The sequence below is a fragment of the Alligator mississippiensis genome, chromosome 2 (genome assembly GCF_030867095.1).
Source record: "Alligator mississippiensis isolate rAllMis1 chromosome 2, rAllMis1, whole genome shotgun sequence".
NCBI classification, from domain to species: domain Eukaryota; kingdom Metazoa; phylum Chordata; order Crocodylia; family Alligatoridae; genus Alligator; species Alligator mississippiensis.
The window spans coordinates 39,703,196-39,728,775 of NC_081825.1; the positions used below are offsets into that span (position 1 = coordinate 39,703,196).

The following is a 25,580-nucleotide window of genomic DNA, read 5'->3' on the forward strand; positions in this document are numbered from 1 at the left end:
CTGCCCCTGCTGCTGCCAGGCAGGCAGGGGGCGCTTCGCCATGGCAGTGAGGCTAGCATGGGGCTCCCAGGGGAAGGGCAGCAGAGTGAGGAGCCCTGAGCCCACAGCAGGCAGCCTGCATCCGCCCTGCACACAAAATCTGCATCCTCCCTCCCTCCCCGGGAGTGCACACAGTGGCAGGGAGCCATGCCCACCAAACCACCCCACAGCTGGGCAGCACCCCCAGGCCCAGACCCTGCTCCACTCCCTCCCTCACCGTGGGGGCCTCAATCTGCCCCCTTCCCCAAAGACTTACCTGCAGGCAGCTGGAAGAGCTGCTCTCTACTGCTGCCTGGAGCTGTATCCCTGGCCATATGCGTGCCCATATGCACATGGGACCCCCTGCATCCCGCTCCCTGCAGCCCCTTGTAGGCTGGAACTCTGCCAGCCTGCGAGGGGAAACCTGTTGTTTCTCATGTTTTTCCACAGTGAGTGGAAAACCTGGATCCCTGCATGATAATGGGGATCCAAGACAAATGCTGTCCCAGAGTCATGCACCCTAGAACCAGGAATTGATGTTCCCATTTCACGACTGTCCCGCTCAATTAGGGACAGGTGGTCACCCTACTGTCTTCTTGAAGGGGGTCAGGGCCCTCGGGCCCCAATGTACTCAGTACCTATGCTTAAGTTTGGAGTTCAGATGCTTATCTGAAGTGTAACCGAATTATCAAAAACTTTATGAATGTTTCCCCTCCTTGCCCACTTACAGAACTTCACTCTTGCACAATATAACCCAGGATCTCATTCCCTCCTTATTCTATACAACCAATTCCCTAATTAAATTCCCTAACTAAATCTACACAGGAGGAACCCTGTGATCTGCTGTCCCTATCAGCCTGAGGATGATATTTTCTTAACCAGACTTCAGGGGGATGGACAGGAGCTCTGCTTTCTCCAGTCCATTTCTAGTCTGCATGCTCATCTGCAAGTAACTATGGATATAAAGAAGACCATTTTCCCTGCTTCTTCAGTTACCTGAAAAGATTTTCCCTCCACCCCTGTTCACTTTGCTACCTTCTTTTAGGGGTGACAAATCTGTTCATTCTGCCACTCTGGAACAGTAGAACATAGAAGTCCCTCTACTAGATTTCCCTGCCATTAGTGCCCAAGCATAAGGGGATTCATAAGTATCTGTGACCAGCTGCCCACTAAAGGAGCAAGAAGAAAGGAAAGACATGGATAAGGAAACTATTGTTTAGCACTGAGATGGGGCAAACTACCAAAATATCTGTCGTTGTTTTTCTCAAATGGGCCAAATTTTATCTATACAACCAATTTTGTAAATTGCTTTTAAAGGTAACTGGGTTGATCAGATGTAATGAATAAACTACCTTTACAGGATCCGCAGGCACGCCGAGTCCCATTTCAAAAATCACTGCAAGGAAATAAGAAGCTCTGTGGTATCCACAGCAGCTGGAATCCATCAAAAAAGGGACTGAGTTGTTCACGGAGCTTAGACCATCAGCTCTGGAGAGATCTTTGGCAACCTTCTCAAATATCTTCTGGCCAGTTTCTAAAATTGTATAATTTTTGTGAAACATGCCCATCTTTTGCATTATGTCCATCCCATCATGACACAGTAAATTTCTCTTTCATTAAGTTAGGTGATATTCAAATTTAAAAAAGTACAACAACAAACAATACATAACTAACTGCTATATGTAAAAACAGTTTAAATCAGTTGTCATGTTTTTAACTGTTTCATTTATCCTTCCTTACTGGGTTAGTATGGCTGTCCCTTTTGCCATATGTTCTCACACAAAATAATACTTTACTGATTAAGGCACACCCTGAAAATAAAGAAACTCCTAGAACAGAAGTAAGGGTAAATTAAAAATTGGTCCTAGGGGAAAAAAATTCAGACACTTGCATAATTGAAATTCATGGAACAGGATATTAGAAGACAGGTCAACATTAACAATGGGGGCAGAATCTGGTCCAGGGGAACTGTGTTAAAATGTGAAACATGACCATCTTTTGCATTATGTCCATCCCATCATGACATAGTAAATTTCTCTTTCATTAAATTAGGTGATATTAAAATTAAAAAAAAATTGCTGCGACTTAAGTTAAAATTTGAAGTGATACTTGGTGCAGCTACATTGCCGTAGCAACAAGCTATGGTGAAGTAGCTTGTTGTGACAGCAACATAGTGCCAGCAGGCATAAACCACGATGTCAATGCTACATTGCTGTAGCGATGAGCTATGTTGCCATAGCTCATTGCTATGGCGACATACCATCTAAAAATAGCAGTGCGCTGCTGGGACTGCACAGTACTAAAGCAAGTACTAAATGACTGCATAGCACCAAATGCATAGTCTGGGGTATGTGTAGACACACCAACTGCATAGTAATTTCAGCAAGGCAAGACAAAGTCATGATTACCGCTTGGTGAACTGAAATCCATCTCTTGCAGCAGCTTGAACAAGCTGTGATATTTCTCCCTTAGAGCCTTCCTCCACACAAAGGCATTGCACTTGGGCTTCTCTCCATATTTGTGGTTCAGGTATGAATAATAGTGTTCTTGTTTACCTAGAGAAAGTGATATATCTAAAAAAAATATCTAAACTAACTAAATAATGTTCCAAAAATGATTAACAACTGGCATATAGGATGGGAAGAAGAGAAAGGATCAGTGAAGTGATAATGCTGGTAAGCTCACTTAAAATAAAAAGAGATGATTTATTATAACATTTGCCACAGTCTTACTGGGACATGGTAACAAAATTCCTATTGGGAATATATAATAGTGTTGCAATGATGAGTTTTCCAATACATAACTAGACCTGGACTGTTATGCTGTTATGAAACAGAATGGATGCAAGGGTAAGCATTTTGCCTCTTGCTTCCTTTACATGAGGCATCTATAGAATAGATATTCCAAACAATCATGAAAATGGTTGGGAATTTTAAAAATATGTATGCAGTGGTGGCTAGCTGCTTTGTTGTACTATAAAATATTTGTGAATTTGATGGTATACTTAGCATATATTTGTACAGCCAGCTACAAAAATACTTGTATAGTTCTGGTTAGAGAAAAAAATAGGAGGATTTGAGTGGTATAGTATGTTAGCCTGAAATCATGTTATTGTTCCATTTTATTTCTCTGTCTTTTAAAAGAATTCAACAATATCACTTCTTTTTATGTTAGTATTCCACAGAATGGGAGCCTTTCTAATAACAAGAAACATGGTTTTAATCAGCCAGCAGCCATGATAATTACTGCAAAAGCAATATTTTTCCCTTACTATGCACATAGCTTATGTTTATTGACAAAACAATTATCAAATTACAATGGGCATCTTTACATGTGCTCTGGGGATGGGAGAGCTTTAATTAGAGGGGCTTTGAGAGCTGCTCTAATTAAAGTGCCCTCAGCATCATGTGTATTCAGTGTCACATGCTTCAAAATGGCAGTGGGGGAGCTTTAACTAAAGCTCATTTGACAAGCTTTAGTTAAAGCACCCTGCCGCCATTTTGAAGTGTGGAGATGCTGAATACATGAGACACGGAGGCTGTTGGAGCACACTAATCAGCACACTCCAGCAGACTCGATTAATTGGGTCTGCTCTGATGCACTGTAATTATAGTGTAGAGCAGTATCCCCGCACGTCTACAGGTGACCATTCAGTCTCTGTTAAAAATAAAGCAAAGGAGAAGTCAATAACATGGAGCCTAATATTCAGACCTCACAATTCAATACTTACAATCTTTATGCACTGTTTGACCTTGTTGTACAATGTGTCCATACCAGGATACTATTTCTTGAATGTCTGCACAGCTCTCATAGTAGAGTTCAATTTGTTCCATAATTTCTCTGTCATAAATAGGATTAGAAATCTAGACAGAATCAAATTACCATTAAATCAAAACAGTAGTAACTGCAAGACCTATAGCTATTTACATTTTGATAGGAGAAAATTTTGTAGACATTGGCTGTGTACAGGCATTCATTTCTACCAAAAGACATTTCTTCAGGTAGAAAATAGCCCAGGAGCCAAACTACAAGCATTCCTCCAGCCCAGGAGTGAGCAAAATATCGCCCATGGACTGGATCTGGCTACCAAGGGATTTTATTCAGCCTGCAATGGGTCCCTTGGATGCACCCAGCCCAGGCGTGGGGGGCAGCCCAGGACATGGTGCATGCAGCTGATCTTACCACTCCCGGGCACACAGTGGGGCTGGGGCAGCACAGCAGCCAGACTCACTTCCCAGCACCCCCCACAGCAGTGGTTCCTTTCAGCTGCCGCTGCCAGTCTCCTTCACCTGTACCAGATCCAGCCCTGCTGCCCAGGTGCCCTAGCCTGTCTGCCTTGCTGTTGCAGCTGAGGTCTCTGGGCTCCAGGGTTAAATCACTTCTGGCAGAGTTTACATACTGACAAAATCCTCAAATTCTATTTTGTTTGATGACAAGCTTATCATCTGGGGTGACCAGATTTTGTAATTTGTCTCTACTTAGAACCCATGTACTCAGAATCAATCTGTGACAACGGTGGCATTTCAACAGGTGAACTTATAATATAATCATTTTTGTTACTCTACACACACTTACCTGCTTTGTTTCCAAAACACTAAGACGATAGTATTTCACAGGTCCAAAGAATCCTTCAATGCCAGATGCATACACACTGCCTCCAAGAACTAAGTATCCAGCTGTATCATCAAAATAGAAATCTTCCCTAAAACTACAAAACAAGACAGATAAATGCTTTGGGTATTTGATATAGTAAACTAGAAACCTGTGTCTTACAATTCTGGTATAGACAATTTTTAATTCATCCCCAGCATCTATTCCTGTTCTTTATCTGTTTAGTCTTAAAATCAGTTCAATCTACTCAGACCAGCTCTAGAAAAGAGTTGAAAAATATCTTGCTTCCAGCTAATATTTTAAGAGCACTGAGTTTTTTCTTGCTGCTGATTTACATACTTCAGGTGTCTTCCTGAATGACTGTGCATCAGTAACATGTCAGAGATCTTGATTTTTTCCCCACATTTCGTGCAAGTCAGCCATAGCTTGGTATATGAAATGTAGGCTGCACATCCTTTTAACAGTGATTAGCTGTACATTTGTTTTACACAGTTCAAATCTTGTAAACAGGAATAGAAAGGAGAAAGACTAACACTGAGGTTTACAAGATAATTTATTAATATATAACACTCTTCATTATCCTAAAATTCTTGCACAAAAAGACAGAAAGAAAAGGACAATTTTAAGAGAAGAAATGACTCAATTGTTTGGATCCAAGAATGAAAAAAAGAAAGTAAGAATCAATGAAATGCTACAAATAAAGAATTCGCTCCCAACCATGCACTTTAGAGGCCTGATGCTCCTTTCTCCTAAATTTGATAGAAGTATTGCTGTCTGTTTATATCAGGGCTGCCCAACTTCAAGGGGCTGGGGCCACATGCCATATGTGGTGCATCAGCAAGGCCCACATTACTGCAAGCCCCTACACTGCTGCACTGAGCTGACAGTAGTCGCCCCCCCCCCAGCTGCTGCTGCATCCCATGAACAGGGGGCTGTTGCACTATGTGGGCAGTACCCACCTCAGGTCCCTCACTCCAGCACACCCTGGGCTCTCACAGTATCATTGGCTGTGCCACCCCACCCGCTGCATTGGGAAGAGGAGGTGAAAGCTGATGGAGTAGGGAGGAGCCAAGAGACCTCAGCTGCAGCAGCAGCTGGGAGTGATATGAGGAGGGTTGGCCAGATAGGAACCCAGGAACCACACAAAAACTACTTGTACGCTGCATGTGGCCCAAGGGCTGCCATTGGACAGCCCTAGCTTAAATGAAACAGATCTAGACCCAGAGGGTAAAATCCTGATTCACTGAAATCAGTGGCAAAACTTTCAGTCACTTCAGTGGCACGACAGTTTCACTCCAAGAATCTCATCCAAAATCCACTGAAATTCACAACTTCCATCAATTCCAGCAGGCTTTGTACCACTCTCTATAGACAGGTTTGAGAAATGCATTAGTTCTTAACTAGTTCCATTGATTACCCATATAGCATTCAACATGGGTACAGGTAACAGCATTTAGTTCTGAGATTGTAGCAGTGAAGAGAGACTACTGAAACTTATTTTCTAAAGTTTTGGGAGCTCTGTCACCTGTATGCACAGATACCCCCCCTCCCACACCTAACCACATTAATCTGCAAGGGAGAAGGTTCTTCTTACTCAAAGGACTGATGCTGCTGTCTTTTCACATTCTTCTCGACACTGCTTATTTCTATCTAAAAGAGTGTAAAATAAATGTCAGTTGTGATAGCTAATTGACTTGCAGTATTTAGCCTATAACATTTATTCAGTCCACTTTAATTCTTAATTTTGAAAATACAGATTTGTATCTTGCTTCATCTTTCTGGATATTACAAGAAATATGACACCATATCTCAAGGAGCAATTCTCATATCTGAACTATATTAGGAAATTTCACTTGAAAGTATTTGACTGATTTACCAAAGTTCCAGTCCTGGCATAGAAGTTGCTTATATCAGTTATCTCTCTCCAGTATTTTTGTTGTTAAGACATTATACTTCACAAAAATTCTTAAAAGTTCATATCTATACCTCCACTGTTTTACTCTATCCTTCCCTTCTTGCCCCTTCTGCCCCTCCATTCCCCCAAAATCTAGAGGTGATTACATTTCCATACTGCTGCAGACACATCTATAAGTAGGCATTTATCTGCATCCCTAGGCACAAAAATATCTTCACAAAAACAGGCCTGGAACCTCTTTATGCCTCAATTTCTCATATATAAAATAGGAATAATAATCCCTCACTAATGCATTCATGTTGACTAGAGCCATACTGAACAGGATGGACCTGATCAATAGAAGCTAGGTGCTTAAAGAAAAGTTAGATGTCTAAATCCCTCAGAAGATGGGAGCCTTAGCCATTTGTCACAGGAAATCTAAGGCAGAGCAGGGTGTTACATCTGGGTCTCCAAAGTCCCAAGCTATGGCTCTGACCACTAGATATCTTTCCAGTAGCTGACTCTGCACAGTAAATGACTGTTTCCCTTTCTACAGAAAATCAGATTAAACCTCTCATGTTCCCTTCCTGTTTCTTAGTGGAAAAAAATTATGCAGCCATAAAATTTGAAGTTTTACCTCACACCTGTATGAATTAAACATGTTATCTGCTCTCAGATAGCAGAATAATTTCTTAATGTACTTATCTAAGAGGCCAGCAAATCCTCAAACAGGAAAGGACCAATACACCTTATGTTAATATTGACAATTCCATTCACATTTGCACCTGAAATAGGTTTTACACTATGTCCTCTTCTCCTTCCACCTGAATGAAACACTAGTTCCAAACAGATAAAACAGGAAATAAAAAAATGTTTTTAATTTTTTTTTAATTCCCTCTTTAACAACTGAGGTAGGAAACTGAACATATTGACAATAAATGAGATAACAGAAATGCAAATTAACTCTCAATTTTTATTTTTTGAAATGAGGTAGGCTGCTTTTTAGAACTTTGACCTTTTTCATGTACATATTTATATTACAGGTGGAGTGCAAAGACATACCTGTAATTAAGGTTACACAAGTGCTGTCATTGTAAAATGTTAGTTCTAGTTTATCAGTCTTTTAGCTTTAGGTGTAAAATTTGCCAGGATTGTCTTCTCAATTAAAAAACTAATTTTAAAATATTTTGAACAAAACAGGTCTCTACATTTCTTTCCTTACATAGCTCTAGTGGTAATAGGCCTAGTGGTTGGTGGCAAAGAAACAATCTCTTGTTCTCAGATGTATTTTTTGATAGCCTGGTGAAAAAAATATAATTAAAATTACAGGGCTTTACAGAATATTTTGTGTATGGGCCATGGGTTTTGTAACACAGTCCTTCTTAACAGTGTTCTATTGGCTCTCTGCGTGCACGCAACAAGTTAAAGAAGGCATATGGTTTTGGGATGAGTTATAAAGGAGAGCTGCTTTGATTAGAGCAGTTTTTGGATTACTGGAGAGAGACAGGAGGCACTTGAGGAGACTGAGGCACTTCCAATAAGAGGAAAAAATTAACCATAACATCAAAGACCTTGTTTGCACTAGAAAACTTTGTCACTCTTTCCCAGCAGCTGCACAGCTACACTAGAGCCAGAAACAGCATTAACTCAATCCTAAATAGGGCTGAAGATATTTTAGACCATGTCTACACAGCTCCCTGGTGCTGCTTCCTAAACTAGAAACAATGTAGCTGTGTCTGCAAATGGCTGTTATGTTATTTAGCTCACCTGCAGCACTATACAGCTCTACTGTTACAGGAGGCAGCACAACATGTCTGAGGGTGCTGCTGGCACAGGAAATTTACCATGTAGATATGGCCTTAGTTTTCTTGGCACAACAGGGAAAACATCAGAGCTCAGTCTACACCAGTACTTACATCACCGCTGGAAAACTTTGTGATGTGGATGCACCGTGATTGATTCATATGTATGGACTGGTGATAAACATTAGCCCCAGGTCAAAATATGTCATTTCAAATCTTGGGTCTCTCATTCTTTGATGTATGAACATGTGTACATCAGGGAATGTCCCTTAGCCCAGTTTATTAATGGGTTTGTTAGTGACAATTAAATATAAATAACCCTCTGCAAACCCCAACCATGCTACTATCATTCAGCAGCTGTACCAGCACACATACCTGTCCACCCTCAAAAGAGAGATCTAGACGAAACCACTGTTTGAGAGGAAGGCTGAAACTAGTTACCACTGCAGTGTCTTCTCCTTCAACAAGGTGCATCTGAATATGAATGTAACCTGACAAAAGAACAATGAAGGACAACAAGGCAATAGAAAATTATGAAAATACTAATGCTAAAAGCTGGCTTCCTCAAATGCTGTTTACAATAATCCTGTCCTGTTCATCACCAGTGAGGAGATCTGAGAAATCACCAACCAGCCACCTGTCTCTACCAGAATGAACAGGAAATGCTGAACGTGTGTGAGACATATGCTCTAGGTATACATAAACAGAATTGCGTTGCGTTCAAGAAAACCCTGAAGGGATCCGAGAGAAAGAACAGCAAATGATGTATAAAAATGGAAGAAAATATTGTTTGCCACATGCACTAATGCTGGCTCTAGAAAGGTCGAATTTAACATAATGTGAAGAAGTAGGATGAAAACTTGACTGTATTATTTAGAATTGCAGAAGTCAGATTCAGAATCTAAGGTCTTCAGGCACTGTTATGGGTATAAGGTCTTCAGGATTGTTATGATCTTGCAGTCTAATGTCATGTATAACACAATACATAGCATTTCTCCAACTGATTCTTACATCAAGCCTGGAACGTCCAGTGGCACTGTACCATACATTTTAAGAAAAAATGTCAATTCTTGAGTATACATTTATATAATGTAGAATCCACTGCACCCCAAGGTAAGTTATCCCAATGGTTAGTTATTCACAGATAATTAAAATGTCCAGTCTGAATTTGTCTGAATTCATCTTCTAGTCCAGTGGTTTTCAACCTGTGGTCTGCAGATCCCTGCGGGTCCTCAGACTATGTCTAAAAGGTCTGTGAAAGATGTCTATGACCAATCAAATGACAATACTCACACTTAAAATCCAAAGGGGCCTGCACGCCATTCAAAATTTCCAAAGGGGTCTGCACCTCCATTTGAAATCTTTTAAGGGTCTGCAAATGAAAAGAGCTAGAAAACCACAGTTCTAGTCACTGGATTTTGCTATAGCCTTGACTGCTAGATTGAATTGTTCTCTATGGGCATATTGACATGAGATGCTTTACTGCATATTAGACTAATCTACTGCACAGTAAAGCCTCACCATCTACATGTGTGCACCATCTGCTGCAGTTAGCTGCTACCTGTAAATATAGATGCTGTGCATGTGTAGACACTTAATAGGGGCAAATTTGCTCCTGGTCAGCCTCAACACCAGGGGCAAAAGAGAATGGGGAACTCAACCCGATCCTGGTGCTACTCATCTCCCAGCTCCCCACAAGAGCCGAGAACTGAACTGTGTTCAGATGGAGTAGCTCCCTGCCCACCATCCCAGTGCTGCTCATCTCCTGGCTCCCCACAGGAGCTGGGAGCTGAGCAGCTCCAAGACAGGGGAGCACTCTGCTTCCCTGCCTAGCAGGGTGCTGGCTAGGAGCTGTCCTGCTTCTGGGGCAGCTCCTGGCCAGCCCGACAGCTTGGGGAAATCCCTGCCCAGCATGGGACTGGCTGGGAATTGCCCCAGAAGTGGGACAGCTCCTAGCCAGCCCTTAATTACTCAGGGATTTCTCTGCCCAGCCAGGGGCTGGCTAGGAGCCACGCCAAAAGTGGGACAATACCTGGCCAGCCCCTGGCTGCGCAGTGAAGCCCCACTGAGCACGGGCTTGTCCCCATGTGCATGTGGCTGGGAGAACTTTGCAGCAGCCACTGTCTCCTGGCCCCAATCACATCAGGACCCTTCCTAATGTGCACAGGTCCAGGAGACAGCTGGTGCTGAAGCCAGCATAGCTCTTCTGGCCCTGTGTGCATCAGGACCAGTCCTCTGTGTTCCCGGCCATCCCCCAGGGGAGCCTAGAGTTGCCCCTGGCTGTTGCAGGGGACCAGCACAGGGTAGGAGCAGCCCTGTACTGGGCTACTCTCATTGGTAACAGATTTACTCTCAACAGGTAGCACGTTTAGATGTGCTCTTAGAGAAGGCTTACTGTGCAGTACTTTACTGTGCAGTAAGCCTTTATAGCATTAATAGCACAGGTAGATGCAACCAGTGAATAGCAACTTTTTCTGTTACTCTTTGCAGACTGTGATCCAGTCACCTCTACACCTTTTTGGAGATAAGATAAATAGACTGAGGAGTATAAGAATCATTATGGTAGCCCTTTTGTGAGGCATTTCCAATTTTTAAACATTCTTTTTGAATAGTGGACTTGAGAACTGGGTGCGACATTCCAGTAATAGCTTCACTTCTGTTGTTCTTTACTCCTACTCAATTTTTCTCCATTTACACATTCAAGGATGGTGTTTCTATAATGTTGAACACTGTGAAAACATTCTATTAAATCCTTTAGTTCTTCAGTGTGGGATTGTCTTGAAAGGAAAATTAGAAAAAAAATGGACACTTTCTGAGTTGGTCAAAGCTGGACAATCCATAGCAAAGTGTAACTGACTTCTGGATATCTTCTGTTCCCAGAAAAAGGCCTAAAATGAAGCATTCCCTGAGGGATAAATTTGACAAAAAGACACAATAAAAATTCCTGTAAATGCTGTTCTTTGCTACAGGCACAGGGAAGACTGTATTAGGTTTCCTATAGATAACCTTATGCTATTACTTACCTTCTTCACTGAGAAATACAGCAGGGGTACTGTACATTTCTTTGGGGTCAATAAAGTAAAGTATTCCACACAGGTTCTTTTTGCAGTGATGGAGCAAATAAAGCCAGACTGAAATAGTAAACCTACATGGGCAAAAAGAAACAATTGACCCACTCTTAAAGATAAATATCATTTTGAGTTTTAAAAGTTATTAATTTAAAAGTGCTTGCTCTGCTTTAATTTACAAACTGATCTTCAAAACAGAACCTAGAGCTGTCAGAATTCTTCAGAATCCAAGATTCTTGCTCCTGATTCTCTGCTTCTGTGCACTGATGTAGTACAGAGAGAAATCAGATATAATACTTGACTATTCTAAACTCAGTGATAGATTACACTAGTGATTTGAGCAAATTCCTACAAAATCTTCAATGGCAAGATCATAGCCTTCCTTTCTGCTGATACAGAAGGAGTGAGGAGGACATAACAGCCTTCCTGCCCCTTAGCTTTTGCTTTTGTGCAGGGGCTGATGATCATGTGGCTAGGGTGCTTGGGTACCAAAACTCTGAAAGGAAAAAGGGGAAAGCCCTTTTTTACAACCTAAAGCCTAATGGCAAAGATCTCCAAAAGGTGGGTAATAGCTGAGCACAGAAACTCATCAGGCCACTGCCAGAGAAGTAGATCTCAGCTACTGTCAGATCCTACACTAGTATGGAAATCAACTGTGACAAATGAGAACCAGCTCACAGTTTTGTAGGCAAACATCCTCAGAGTGGGTGCCTTTGTAACCTTGGCTGCTGAAACCACTGAACAAATATTCTGTGCTAGTTAAAAAACAGGATATGCACCGTGGGAAGTCAGCTTTGAGGGAATTATAGGAATCCACCCTCTGTAACATGGTCATGAGCAACTGTTACAAGGTTGTGCAGGATAAATAAAGGTGTGGCTTTTGCAAACCATACAACAATAAACACAAGAGCAGGATCAAATGCTTCACTGAGCTGGAGAAACTATGAAGAAACTATGCTGATTCTGGTGCAGATCCACAGTGGAGAGTCTGAGACACAAAATGCAGAATCTGTTCAATAGGCTGGGATGCTATTGTTTACTTCAACTGGAGCAGAATTAGGCCAGGGTTTGGGTCCTTTGAACATCCCAGCTCTGGTGAATAACTCTGCAGAAAACTACATTTAGTAGTATAGTTTGAATGGCCTTTAAAAAGTGAAATCAAACATGCATATTTTTATAAACTATAAAAATACGAGTATTTTAAATGCGTTTAAAATATGTTACTTTTATTTACTTGTATCAAGTTGTTCTTTAGAGACACTGAATATTGTATGGCAGTGTGTAACTTCATTTAAACTAAAACAGCATGGGTCATCCAACCTAATGGTAACTCCTGATAAGTGGATGGGAGATTAATTGTTATTCAATAAAACCTGTGCCCCCATATAATGTGTATTGCTACATCACTCCTATATGTATGTGGGAGAGGCAGAGTAGTTTGTAAATCACTTGTACAACGATTGATACAGTGAATATCTACATGTAAAGACTGTGCCTTTTGTAGGCATTCCTCAGGTCTGTATACCACTGTGGTCAACTGCTACATTCCCCTTAATCTCCTGACTAAAAGTGTGCAGTGACCCCTCTGACAGGCTTTATGGAACACAGTGGTGACTCAGCACCCATGTCTCTACATATCTCAGTTATAATGCTACAGAAGGGTATAACGCTGAGCTGTGGCCAGATTCTATTGTATTTACTGAGGGTGCCTCAGTGGACTTAGGTACCTAGTGCAATCTTATTCCATCCTCCTTGAGTCCATGAAAAACTATTAATGCAAAAGACCAGGTACAGACTTTACACTTTTACCAGTATAAGTGATCAGAAACTGGTCTATACCCATAAGAGAACAGAAGTTTGGCGCATAAAACTGGTTTACACCTGTAACAGAACAGAAGTTCAGTATACATATACTGGTTTAAAAATGGTGGAACCCGGTCTAAAATTTGCCCCCCTCCCATCCCCAAGAGTGAATGTGTGTTCTGTTTGCTACCTATCTAAACTACACCACTTATAGAAAACCACTAACTTAGATTGATTCTGCCCTGGACTTCCTTAATGTCTGTATCTAGCCCATGGGTCTACAGCTACTAAAGCTGGCAGATCCTCAGCTCATTTGGCAAGCCATCCTTCTTGTCTTCTGCTATTTAAAGTACTGTGTACTGTGTCCAGTTTCTGGAGTACTGTGTCCAGTTCTGGGCACCCCACTTCAAGAGGAATGTGGACAACATTGAGAGGGTCCAGAGGAGGGCCACCCGCATGATCTGGGGACAGCAGGGCAGACCCTACAACGAGAGGCTACGGGACCTGAACCTGTCCTTCACAAGAGAAGGCTGAGGGCGGACCATGTGGCCATCTATAAACTCACTAGGGGGGACCAGAAGGGTTTGGGGGAGACCTTGTTTCCCCTAGCGCCTCCTGGGATAACAAGGAATAACGGCCACAAGTTGTTGGAAAGTAGGTTTAGATTAGTCATCCGTAAGAACTACTTCACAGTTAGGGCGGCTAGGCTCTGGAAACAACTTCCAAGGGAAGTGGTGCTGGCTCCTACCCTGGGGGTCTTTAAGAAGTGGCTCGATGCCTACCTGGCTGGGGTCACTTGAGCCCAGTTTTCCTCCTGCCCAGGCAGGGGGTCAGACTTGAAGATCTACAAGGTCCCTTCCGACCCTACTTCTATGATTCTATGAAAGCCCATATGTGACTCTAGTGAGCATTCTGTATTTCATTAACACTGATACCCTGGATTGAGATTACAGGGTCAGAAATCCAGAGGAATGTGGATGTCCTTCCTCTCATGTAAGGACCTGCAAGGAGGCCTAGGAGCCTGCAGGCAAAGTGCTCTTCACAATATACCACTGTTCTATGAGACCTCAGTATAAGGGGTTGAGAGGTTTTACTCCAGTACTGCTGGAGAATTTACACAAGGACTAAGTAGCAAGGGGAGTGAGGCCAAATCTATCTGGTTTAGCTACTCTCCTGTCTATTCTATACTGAGAAACCTTATAAACAACACCAGGGCTTGTCAAGAACCATCTTCAGTTATTTGCACTTGCTTACACCGGGTAATCGATCTGATGCTGTCTGATTGTCTCAAGCTCTTTGTTCTTAAATTTCTCAAATTTCTTCACAATTCCTGTTTTCTCTCCAGTGGATGCATACAGAAAATTGAGGATCTGGACAGCATCTGTAAAATGAAATAATTCTTAATCTGCCAGAAAAGGTACAGGGTTAGAGACAATCCTTATTAATGACCTTTGTTCAAACCCTCAAATGTTTAAATCAGTGATCTGGTAACACAGAATAAAAAAATAAGAGCTAATGAATCCACACATACTTGTTATTTCACCTTTCTTCTATTAAAAGACTGCAGCTGTTTAAAGAGTAGCTCAAGGGAGGGGAAGGAGCATGGAGTCTATTTCAGGCCTGTATTTACAAATGAGGACAGGGTAGAGTGATTTAAATGTGTGATAAAAATAACCATTTGGATGCTGTCTTGTACAAGTAGAAAACTTGATTTAAATAGTTGATTTTAATCTTTTATAGCCGTGCTGTTTTTTAGCTAATTTTCCACATAATTCAGTATTCTCTTTCATTGGTAGCTATTAAAACAAGTTGCTTTGCAATTACACATAATTTTTATAGTAAATGTGGTACTTATTTCTGCTAATTGGGAAGATATCCTACCACTGTACCCAGTTACTTCCACAGTTACATGCAAAGCAGATATTTATTTAGAGGCCAAACTTTTATAATTTTATTGTAAACAAAATTTGTAAATGATACATTTTTATGCCTGAGATGATCCACTTTTTATCTTCTTATTTGTGTGAGGCTGCAATTGGACAGAAAATGGAATTCTATTAAAATGCACAGAAACACCATGAATATATTTTTGTTATTGTGTAAGCTAATTAGGATGTCTATCATTTGATATTAACCTGATTTATTAAACAAAATAAAAATGATTTGTAGTTAATAAATTGAACTGTTTCTGATCACTCTGCCTGTTAGACTTTAGAACGCTCAGATCTCAACCTTTCACATCTCACTTTTATTTATAGATTAGAAAAAGAAAACAAATATACTTCCTGCTTTTTCATGTCCAAATTGGTTTCTCAACTTTAAATGAACTACTTTGAATAATTTGCCCACCTGCACCTCTCAAAGAGGCTACCCAAAGCTGGTTTAACACTTCAACAAACTCTGGGTCCAGGTGCTCAGCAAGTAACTTCCACTTCAAAACATCTGTAGTAAACAAGTGCTACTTGAATATTACTCTAATTTAATATAAATTATTTTAATAGATTATGGAAAATTGGGGCTTTAACACAGACTAGCAAAATGTTACATTTAATTTTAAGAACTTTATTTTAAAAAAAAGTATGACTTCAACTAAAAAATATCCAATTTAATATAATTTTTTTTTTCTTAATTTTGATCCTTCTTCATTGCTCTCCATCCATTTTATCCAATGAGTATTAAATGCAAGGTAAAGTGGATCAACTTCATGAGAAAGGTTGGATGGGAGTGGGTAACACCTAACTCACTGACGATGTGTAGGGGGTGCACATGCACCCCCTGAGCGTGGCGGTGCACCCTTTACAAAAAGTGTCAGCGGTGCCTGCAGGCATTCACCGCTCTCCCTCCTTGCCCCCTGCTGCAGACACTGCCAGTGGCATGTCACGCTCTGTCCCACCCCTGCCACCGATAGCGCTGGTGGCATCTGCGGGAGCTCCCCCGCTTACCACTGCCGTGCTCCCACTGCCACCAGCGCCACCGTGGACATGTGGTGTTCATGGCCTAATTTGTGGTTAGCACTCCCTAAATTACTTCTATAAGGATTACACATGTAAAATTACAGGATTAGCCCTAGAACAGTGCACTATAGCTCCAAGTGAAAGTCTATGGAAGGCAACAGAAACTGATTTCAGTGATTCAGTTAAAGCTCTAAATTGTTGTGTTGTTTTGGCACTATAGTCAGGTACACACGTTACACTTTTACCAGTATAAGTGATCAGAAACTGGTCTATACCCATAACAGAAGTTCGGCACACAAAACCAGTGTATACCCATAACAGAACAAAAGTTTGGTACACATAGACAGGTTTAAAAATGGTAGAACCTGGTCTAAGATTTTCCCTGTGTATTCTGTATTCTGTTCGCTACCAATCTAAACTACGCTGCTTACAGAAAACCACATAACTTAGATCGATTCTGCCTCAGGCTTTTTGAACGTCTGTACCTAGCCTATGAGTTTGCCCATGCTATTATGAAACTAATGCGGAATATTTCACAATGTAGGCAGTCACATTTTGCCACCAAAAGTACATTCTTTTGGCACTAATATTTTCGTAAATACACCCTTTCTCAGCAAATTAAAGAACATGTCATTTTGGTCTTAGCTTTCCATTAAACAAAAATGGCAATAATACTTACCATCCTCATGAGGACACTGAGGTATCCAACTTGCCTGGAGTTTCCATATATATTCAGAGCCCCACTTCCAGCATATTCTGTGATCTTTGTATGGGCGTTCAAGAGGTGGAACTGCTTCCAGAAAAGTATAATTCCTGGCAACTGCCTGCTGGTAGCTTTCATTGCCCACAGCATCATACCTCCCCATAGGTTTGTGACTAATCCATGCATACAGTATCACAGTGTCCACTATTACGGAGTGTTTGATGAAGAAATCATCTCTGTAAACCATGATGCTTGGGAATTTTAAGTGCAGTGTTCGAGTATTACTGATATGAAGTTGTTTCTCATTCTTCCATCTCTTCCTATACACTGACACACCAGTTCTGAACTCCGAGGAAGCTACAGCTTCCAAGTTGACAATGCAGGGCTTAGAACATAAATACTGAACTGAAACTTTGGAATCATTAACAATTTTCTTTTCTACTATGTTAAGATGAATAAAATCTTCATAAGCTATATTGAGCTCAGACTGTAGAGTAACTGATGTTGTCCGCAGTGTCTCCTTTCCAAATGATGGCAAAAAATTCTGGAGAAAAAATATATAATGTTAACTCCACCTCCCTGAATTACACTGATTATTAATACGTTTTCAACAGTGATATATCAATTGCAAATTTAAAACTAAGTACTTAGACACAACATAAAGAAATTTACTATGAGCTATTGAAGAAAATTGACCCATTTTAAATTCTTAGGATTTAACAACAAGAAAAACAAACAAACCCCAGGTATCATGTACACAAGGGTCTCGCATGGGATCTAATGCAAAAAGACTGACTTTAAGAAATACTAATTACTTATTGCAAAACACCTACTGTAATTTACCAGCTTTTGCTCATTTTGTTGTTGCCAGCTTCATTGGAATAATTTTAAAATAAATGTTGTTACTAAACAGTAGCTTTAAAATTAGTAATTTGTAAAATAGGAATAGCATCTAACCCACTTCACAAGAGTTTTGTGAGGATTAATTCATATTCATAAAGCATTAAAAGTGATTTTCAAATGTACTTTAAGAAATACGCTGGGTCATAATGGTTCACTTACAAACCCGGATGAAAAGCACAGCAGCTGTTATTTACTCAGTGTTAACTCCTTTGTAAGGATGGAGGAGAACACATTTTGGAGGGGTTTCAGTTGGCCAATACATCACCTCCCCAGGTAATTCTGCAGTTCTCTGTAAAGCTAATCCTTTTCCTTTTGTTTCTTCTCTGCAGAAGAATTTACAATTTACTTTCAACAGTTGGCCTGACATGTGTCCAAGATCTTCAGGTTGCTGTGAATTTTACAAGTTGGCAGGCATATCTACCAGTACTTTTTGGTCTGATCACATCTGATTAATTTTAACTGTTTAAAATACTAAGGCTGTTGCTGTTTACAGCATTGTAGCCTTAGACCCTTTGTAGCTGAGACTTTCCATTACAAAGCCCTGTTTGCAGTTGCTGGTCAAACTTTCACAACCTGGACTGAAATAATCTATGCTGGGTGTCTGTCTCAGGTGATTTTTTCAATGTAGTTCAGAAAATTTTGAGATTGAGATGAGAAGAAAATACATAATTTTGCCATGTTAAAATATCCTTGCAATTGTTCATATTGAGAAGCCATAGATGAATGAACTTGAAATTAGGTGGGAATTACTTTAGTGTCAGCATTATGCCTCTTGACTCCCGCGTAAATATTTACCCAAATTGGCCAAACTAAAAGCCTCTGAACACTCTCAGTTTGAATGTGCTCAATCAAGTCTGACTACAGTTTGGCAGCTAATCTCTCTAAAGATCCTTTTTGTGCTTAGTACCCTCTCCCTCTTCCCAGCTCCAGCCAGAATCTGCCATCCCCAATGACGTGATTTGCTTCATCCCAGAATTGTAAAGGCTAAGCAGAACTCTACCCATGATTGCTTCTGAGTGCCAGGGTCCACTGTGGTACTCAGCATCTTGACTGACAGCAGAGAGACAGTCTTTCCTATGCTACCAATGCAGGTGTGCAGGCAACAGAGGAACTCTGTTTTAATGCAAAAGGCAGGAATGTTGACAAAAAGAGGCATGCTGGAGAAGTGAGGGTGGGGGAAGGAGCAGCATGGTGTACAATGGGAGGGAGCGAGGGTACACAGCAGGGGAGGGTTGCAGGAGCCCAGGTGACAGAAGCATAAAGGGCAGAAGCCAGATGGCAGTGGTAGGACCAGAGGTGAGCAGAGAAGCATATGTGAGCAGAAAAGTGGAGGCATGAGGCTGACAGGAACAGAGAGGGAGGAGATAAACTGGGAGATTGGGAGTAGAAGGGTCAATAATCTCTTAAGAAAATTCCCTTCCAAAACTGGGATGGAATCCAGGAGTCCTCTGCTATCAACAGCTGTAAATCCCACTAGCAAACTGTGCGCCTTACCACTTCACCTTCCCTCCTTCCCCCTTCATTCCTGGGGGTTAAATTTGTTGAGTGCTCACAACTGCAACAGAAACCCATGAGAGCTGCACTCTGAATATACTAAAATGCCAACTTCTTTGAAAAGTCAGGGCCAAGGTACCTCAATTTGGGCATCTACGATGAGTGGGCTCTTTTGGCAATTTCACCATTTTTTTATCTGTGCCATACTTCCTTGCCTGGAAATGGATAGACACTCCTCTTATAGAGTGCTGTGAAAATAAATTCATTAATGTTTGTGAGGGACACAGGAAATCACCACTGGAAAGCTCATGATAAAAGCCCACGAGATAATTCTGTCTTTGGAGGCAGGGTTTGAATGGTGTACCTTAAATAAGACCTGTGGCCAGACAACAAAAGGAGGATAAAAAGAAATATGAATCATGAAATAAAAAAGAACACATTCTTTTTTATCTGAGGCGAGAAGAGTGGGATGTGTTTCTACCAGTTTTATTCCTTGGTAGCTATCCCAGGTGCTGTAACTGAGAGGAAATCTCTGCTACATTTCATCTTAGCCTTCATCCCAAAGTTTTCCTTACTTGTGAATATCTTTGCTTCCTCTTTCTGTAGTTGCTCCTAGCCTCCTCAAATAGGAGCAGTGCCACAGAGGCATGATTTTTTATAGTTTCACTGATGCTCATGTGCGTGCAAACAGCAATAGTGAAACTGTCTTGTGTCATGCTTTGCAGTCACAGGAAAACAATACTGCATTAAGTTTATGTCCATAAGGTTATTTTCACATCCAAAAAGACTAGAAATTTTTTATTAATGCTGCTGAATTTGATTGTGTGGCTTCTATCAACTTGCCAGACTCATCAGCAATGGGTAAAGGAGTTTATCAGAAAAATCACTGATCAGTGAGGTTCTGAAACATCACAGGAACAACAAATGCAACAACAAAGGAAATACAATGCAATGCAAATACAAGGCAGCAACAAAGGAAAAAGAATGAGTGGACATGATTAATTTGTCCTTTAAAAACTGGGATAAAACTGTCACTGAGATCTATTTAACACTGGCAGAACTGGACTGACCTTAGTGATGTTTCACCAGCTTACACAAGACTGAATATGACCCAGTACTTTCTGTGTGAAAACCCAACTGTTTCATACTACTCTATGTTGTAAGATGAGTGAAGAAGGCCCAGAATCAGAAGCAGGACACAAAGAGCCTCACTTCGCTTCCATGCATATAAATAGCAAAAAATAGCAAAAAGATATTTGACTTCAATGGGAGCCCAAGGAACCAAAGCAGATTCCCAGAAGTGTCTGAAATTAAGTTAATAAATGTAATTGGTGCCATTAAAGCTCAGTATTATTCACCACTCTGAGCATATGCAGTATGAGAACCTACAGTTACAGGTAAAACAGGAGATATCAAAGACACCGGAAGCCCTCTGGAATCAAAGCAGTTATGTTAATGGCACCTCACATACAAAGCTTTTTATTGCACTAATTTAATAACTGAGTCTTTGTTTGTTCAGGTATGTACACCAAAAAGCAGTAGTCCTAATTTAGTGTAAAGGGGAATTAAATCATTAAAATGATTGAGGATCCTTTTTCAGCAGGCTACAAGAGATCAGTATCTCCACAGGGTTAATCATCTATGTGGCATTTTCTACTTCACAGTTTGTAGGACTGTTGTTGCCAGAGGCAAAGATGGGAATCTGAAGCATGAACCAAGATTGCACACAGGTGTGCACACGGCCTTTTGTAAGGGAAGCAGACGCAGCCAGCACGCAATGTTCTGATGATAAATTCTCATGCTGAGATAAAGGACCTGGTTGAGAAGTTTATAAAAACCTCTTATAACCTGCCCCCTCCTGTTTATGGAAAAAAAATAACCTAAAATTGGTAGTTTTTTGAAAACAAGGAAATAAATATGTAGGAAGGTAAGATGATTTAGAAGTGTAAAGCTAGATGTTTCAGACAAATCAGGTGCTCAGGGCCCACCAACAGAACCAGTTGTGAAGTTTCTACCTTAGGCAGTCCAAGAAGACTGTCAGTAGAGCTACGCTTCCCAGCACTGGGTGTTGAGCTGCTCTGACAGGGTGATCCTGAGTGCAAGTGCCACACTGCCCCGAGTATCTGGCCCAACGATTCCTGGCCAGGTCTACAAGCATAGACAATGAAGGTTGGACGGGACCCCAGGAGGTCACATCTAGTCCAACCCCCTGCTCAAAGCAGGACCATCCCCCAACTAGATCATCCCAGCCAAGGCTTTGTCTACCTGCTTCTTAAAAACCTCCAAGGATGGAGACTGAACAGCTGCTCTGGGGAGCCTGCTTCAGGGCTACACTACACTTCTCAGGAGTGGGCTTCTCCTCCTATCTAACCTAAACGCCCCTTGCTGCATCTTGAGGGGCCTCCAGGTTTCTGGCCCCGGCATTGACCACTTGCTGGGTGCTGAGCGGCGGGAATGGTCCGATCCCACTGCCTTGTTAGAGCGATGGCAGGGCGCAGGAGCTGGGGAGGGACCGGCCCGGGCCCCGCAATGACTCAAGTCCTCGCGAGCGGCAGCCTGGGTCAGCGCCCCGCCTGGGCCAGGGCTGCGGAAGCGACCTGCGCTCGGATCCCCAGGCCCGGCAGCACCCGCGGGCCGGGGGCACTCACCGGCAGGCTCAGCAGCAGCAGCAGCGGGAGGAGGAAGGCGGGCGGCGGGAGCGCCCCGCACCGCATGGCCGGGTCGCCGGGTGCTGCCGCGGGCCACGCTAGCTCCGGCTTCCTGGGGCAGGCGCGCGGGGCGGGGCGGGGCGGCGCGGCGCGGCGCTTCCCGGGGCAGGTGCTGCGGGCGGGGATGCGGAGCCCGGCCCTGCTCCCGTGGTGGGTCGGGATCGGGGTTGGGGAGGCGCTCGCGACCCCGGGGCACAAAGCCTTGGCGGGGCGGGGCGGGGCGGGGCGGAGAGCTGGGCACGGTCCTGCTTTGAGCCCGGGGTTGGGCTATTCGGGCCGGACCGAGCCTCGCGCCCGCGAGTCGCAGCCGCGAAGTGTCCGCAGCTCCCATTTTTCTCCAGTGAGAAAGAAACGAGAAGCTCGACCACTAAGTTGGGGGGGTGCAGGATTCAGCTCAAGACTGAAGCGAAACGAGTTAAAAACCTGCCTAGGAGCTTCCCTGTGGGGCAGGAGCAAAGGCTGGTGGACCAGGAAATCCTGAACAAGAAGAGAGGGGCCTGCCTTACCATCCGGTGAATGAAGAGCTTAAAAGGGATCAGATATAGGTAGTAACAAGTCATGAGTCCAGTGACTCCCTCAGCACTGCCCGAATAGAAATGTTGCCCTCACAGCCCATACAGCTTGTTTTAAACTTTGGGTAGAGCAAGTATCAAAAAAGAGGGGGAAGGGGGGCTGCAAGTGCACCAGTGCACCGCCTGCCCCAACCACCCCTGCAACCTGCTTTTGAAAACTTCCAAGGACAGAAATCCCAGTTTCTCTAGGAAACCTGCTCCCCTGCTTGTCCACTCTCAGAGCCTAAGTTTCTCTTCATCTCCAACCTGAATTTCCCTTGCTGCAGCTTGCGGCCCATCCTCCTAGTCCTGTTGTTCTGCTTCCGTTTTGATGCAGGGGGTGGTGTGAATGGAATGAAATGATCCCTGAAACTATTTTGCTCTAAAATCTTAATTTGTTGCACACTTAAGCAATACCATGACTCAAGCAAAACCCCAGTTTGTAAAGGTATTTTTACATGGGCCTTCTGAAAGATGCACAACAACTCAGGGGCCAGGCACAGTTTTGGCACCAGGGGCTGCAGTTTTGACTGGCATGGTCTCCCTTTTGCTTGTTGACAGCTCCCAAAACCTGTTTTCTTAGGTTTTCATACCCTTTTGCAGCCCTCTTTTGTGTATTTATATGGTCATGCTATAGATTCTCACCACTTACCTTTTACAGAGGTTCTTTTCTTATTAATATCACCCTCAGCCTGTTTCTTTTGAACTTCTCACCTACTAAGCCATCTTGGCACTTGTTTTGTTTCTCTCTTCTATCTTGTTTTTCTGCATTCTGTAGCTATCTACTGTGCGGGCCGGGAGCGGTCTGAGGCTTTTGGGGGCGCGCAGCGGGCTGTGGCTGGGAGCCCGCAACGGTAGGGCGGGTACTTTTGCATGACGGGCTAGAATTAGGCACGGACTCGTAGCAGTTAATTAAAGATTGTTTTACTTACACCGTAGGTGGTCGCGGTGCAGGCAGGAAAAACTTTCTTGAGTTGCAGTTACAGACAAACACAAGCGGAGTTTGCTAGGCTCCACCGAAGACACACACACGGAGTTTGCTAGGCTCCGCAAAACAAACACGACAGAGCTCTGGATACCCTTGACGAGCACGCAGAAACCGTACATGCGTCTTAAGAAGAATTTAACGAACGAGACGGGAAGAGGTTGGTGGTTGATCAGGCCACCGAACTCCTCTGAGATACACACAAAGTTTCTATTACTCTGCCGTGTGCTCAGAGTCCCCACGAGATGGTTGTGGAGTCCTCTACAATTTGGGCGGAAACCGCCCAAACCTCTTACACGACTAGCAAGCCAATCGCTAGCCGCCACATGGGAATAATTTAGAAACAGCCAATAGTGGGGTACGAATTTACAAACGGGTGGCGGGAACTCCTTTGCACCGGGGTTTTCTCTCTGCAGCTGAGAATTGCACCGTGCAAAGAAAGCTCCATGTGGCGGGAAAAAATTCTGCAGTGCCGAAGCGTGCACACAATCATTGGGTCATGACATCTACATTTTGTTTTGCTTATGTTGTCCCTGTGTTAGCTGCTTCTGTGTTCATATTGCTTGTAGCTCATGGTGTTCGCTTGTAGCTCAGGGATGATGTGTGGCAGCTTTCAGTGCTTACCCTGGCCTTACCTGATGATTGGGGACCTTACAAGATATCTGCAAGTTCTTGATGCCGAGCCACCATGGCTATTTTTGCATATATATACCTTACAGCTACAAATTTTGCTATCATGCTGCTAATAACAATAAAAGCTCAAACAATTAGAATAAAAACAATAGACTGTAAAATCACATTGAATACTCTTGTGGCAGATGGGAACCATCCAAGTAACAATTTCCACCAATGGTGTGTTGCTGCTCATTTAACGTTTTTAACACCTCGGTAATCTCACAGTTGTTATATCAAATTGATATTAGAATTTGTTCACCTTGTTGCTCTCTGTTTTGTTAATTGAGCTAACTCAGAGTGTTTCATTAGTTGTTTTATATTCATTCCTAATTTGACTGGCACAATATCAGTATATAGTGTGAGATTATGAATTAAGAATTGTGCAGTGAGTACTGGTGTTTTGAACACAAAGTCATATCTACATATGCTAGTAACATTATAACTACACATATAACCACTATTATCTATGGTTTGATTATATGCTTTATTATTAATAACAACAAAGGGCACAGACATCTTTGCCCAACATACACCACAATAGACTTGTCATGCTGCTGTGATGGTGTCAACACAAAATCACATATGCAGTGTCTTACGTCCAAACATGCACATGTGGGGTCTAGGGTATGATTTTCCCAAATTAACTCAGTTGTGGGGTTGCATACCTGTAGGTATGTCCCCTGCTACCAACCACTAGGGCATTCACATTTCTTGGCCTGTCATTACCTTGTGAGGTACGATTCCATGGGCAGCCATGAACACACTTCCCACTTTGAACTTTATTTCTCACATTGACTGCTGCATAACCTGTAACAGGCTTTCCCTTTTTGTAATAGCTGAATCCATCAATAAACAATATACACCTGGATTCCTTGTTTTACTTTTCCAAATGACTCTCCTCTTTTAAACCACTTTCCCCCAGGGCACTCACTTTTTTAACAACCTGTACAATGGAACGGCCTTCTCCGCATATTCCTTGATATAATCTTTTCAGAATCCGGTCAGTCCTAAAAAGGACTTCAAAACCATAATGTCTGTGGGAGCGGGCCATTTACGGAAAAGACCTATTTTTTGTTGGGCTTCTTCCCCTTTTGTTTAAGATAACTTCTAAGAAAAACACCCCTTGTTTGCACAGCTACATTTTGAGTTTCTATAAGCACTCCCTGATTTAATAAACTTATTATTGCTACTTTTCGAGGATAGTCACACCATTTTGGGCTTGTTTTGCTTCTTTACTCTGTCTTGTTTTTTCTACACTCTACAGCTGTCTACATTTTTTTTTTTGCCTAACATAGTTTCCTACAGTGCCTCTGTGCTAGTTGCCTCTGTGTTCATTTCACTTATAGCTTGTGGTGTTCACTGGAAAGGAAAAAAAAAATGGCATCACTTATATCAAGGCAGCTTTCTGGCC

At 42.3% G+C, this 25,580-nt stretch overlaps 1 protein-coding gene and 1 long non-coding RNA gene across 2 annotated transcripts in view; one reads left to right on the forward strand and one right to left on the reverse strand.

Moving 5' to 3' along the window:
- The window catches only part of SEL1L3 (SEL1L family member 3), a 57,164-nt gene extending 35,122 nt beyond the window's left edge, over nt 1-22,042 (reverse strand). Inside the window, exons 1-10 of the mRNA XM_014607631.3 lie at nt 21,899-22,042; nt 16,830-17,397; nt 14,451-14,577; nt 11,349-11,470; nt 8,701-8,816; nt 6,224-6,279; nt 4,594-4,726; nt 3,749-3,881; nt 2,427-2,573; nt 1,371-1,552 (exon numbers count right to left, since the gene is read on the reverse strand). Coding sequence (XP_014463117.2) covers nt 1,371-1,552; nt 2,427-2,573; nt 3,749-3,881; nt 4,594-4,726; nt 6,224-6,279; nt 8,701-8,816; nt 11,349-11,470; nt 14,451-14,577; nt 16,830-17,397; nt 21,899-21,964 — 1,650 coding nt within the window. The 5' untranslated portion in view covers nt 21,965-22,042. The remainder of the gene's footprint in view (nt 1-1,370; nt 1,553-2,426; nt 2,574-3,748; nt 3,882-4,593; nt 4,727-6,223; nt 6,280-8,700; nt 8,817-11,348; nt 11,471-14,450; nt 14,578-16,829; nt 17,398-21,898) is intronic.
- Nucleotides 22,043-22,189: 147 nt separating this feature from the next.
- Nucleotides 22,190-25,037, forward strand: LOC132248527 (uncharacterized). The gene is made up of 2 exons (XR_009459742.1): nt 22,190-22,503; nt 23,449-25,037. It is a non-coding gene; the product is annotated as an uncharacterized LOC132248527 (long non-coding RNA).
- The last annotated feature ends 543 nt before the right edge of the window (nt 25,038-25,580 follow it).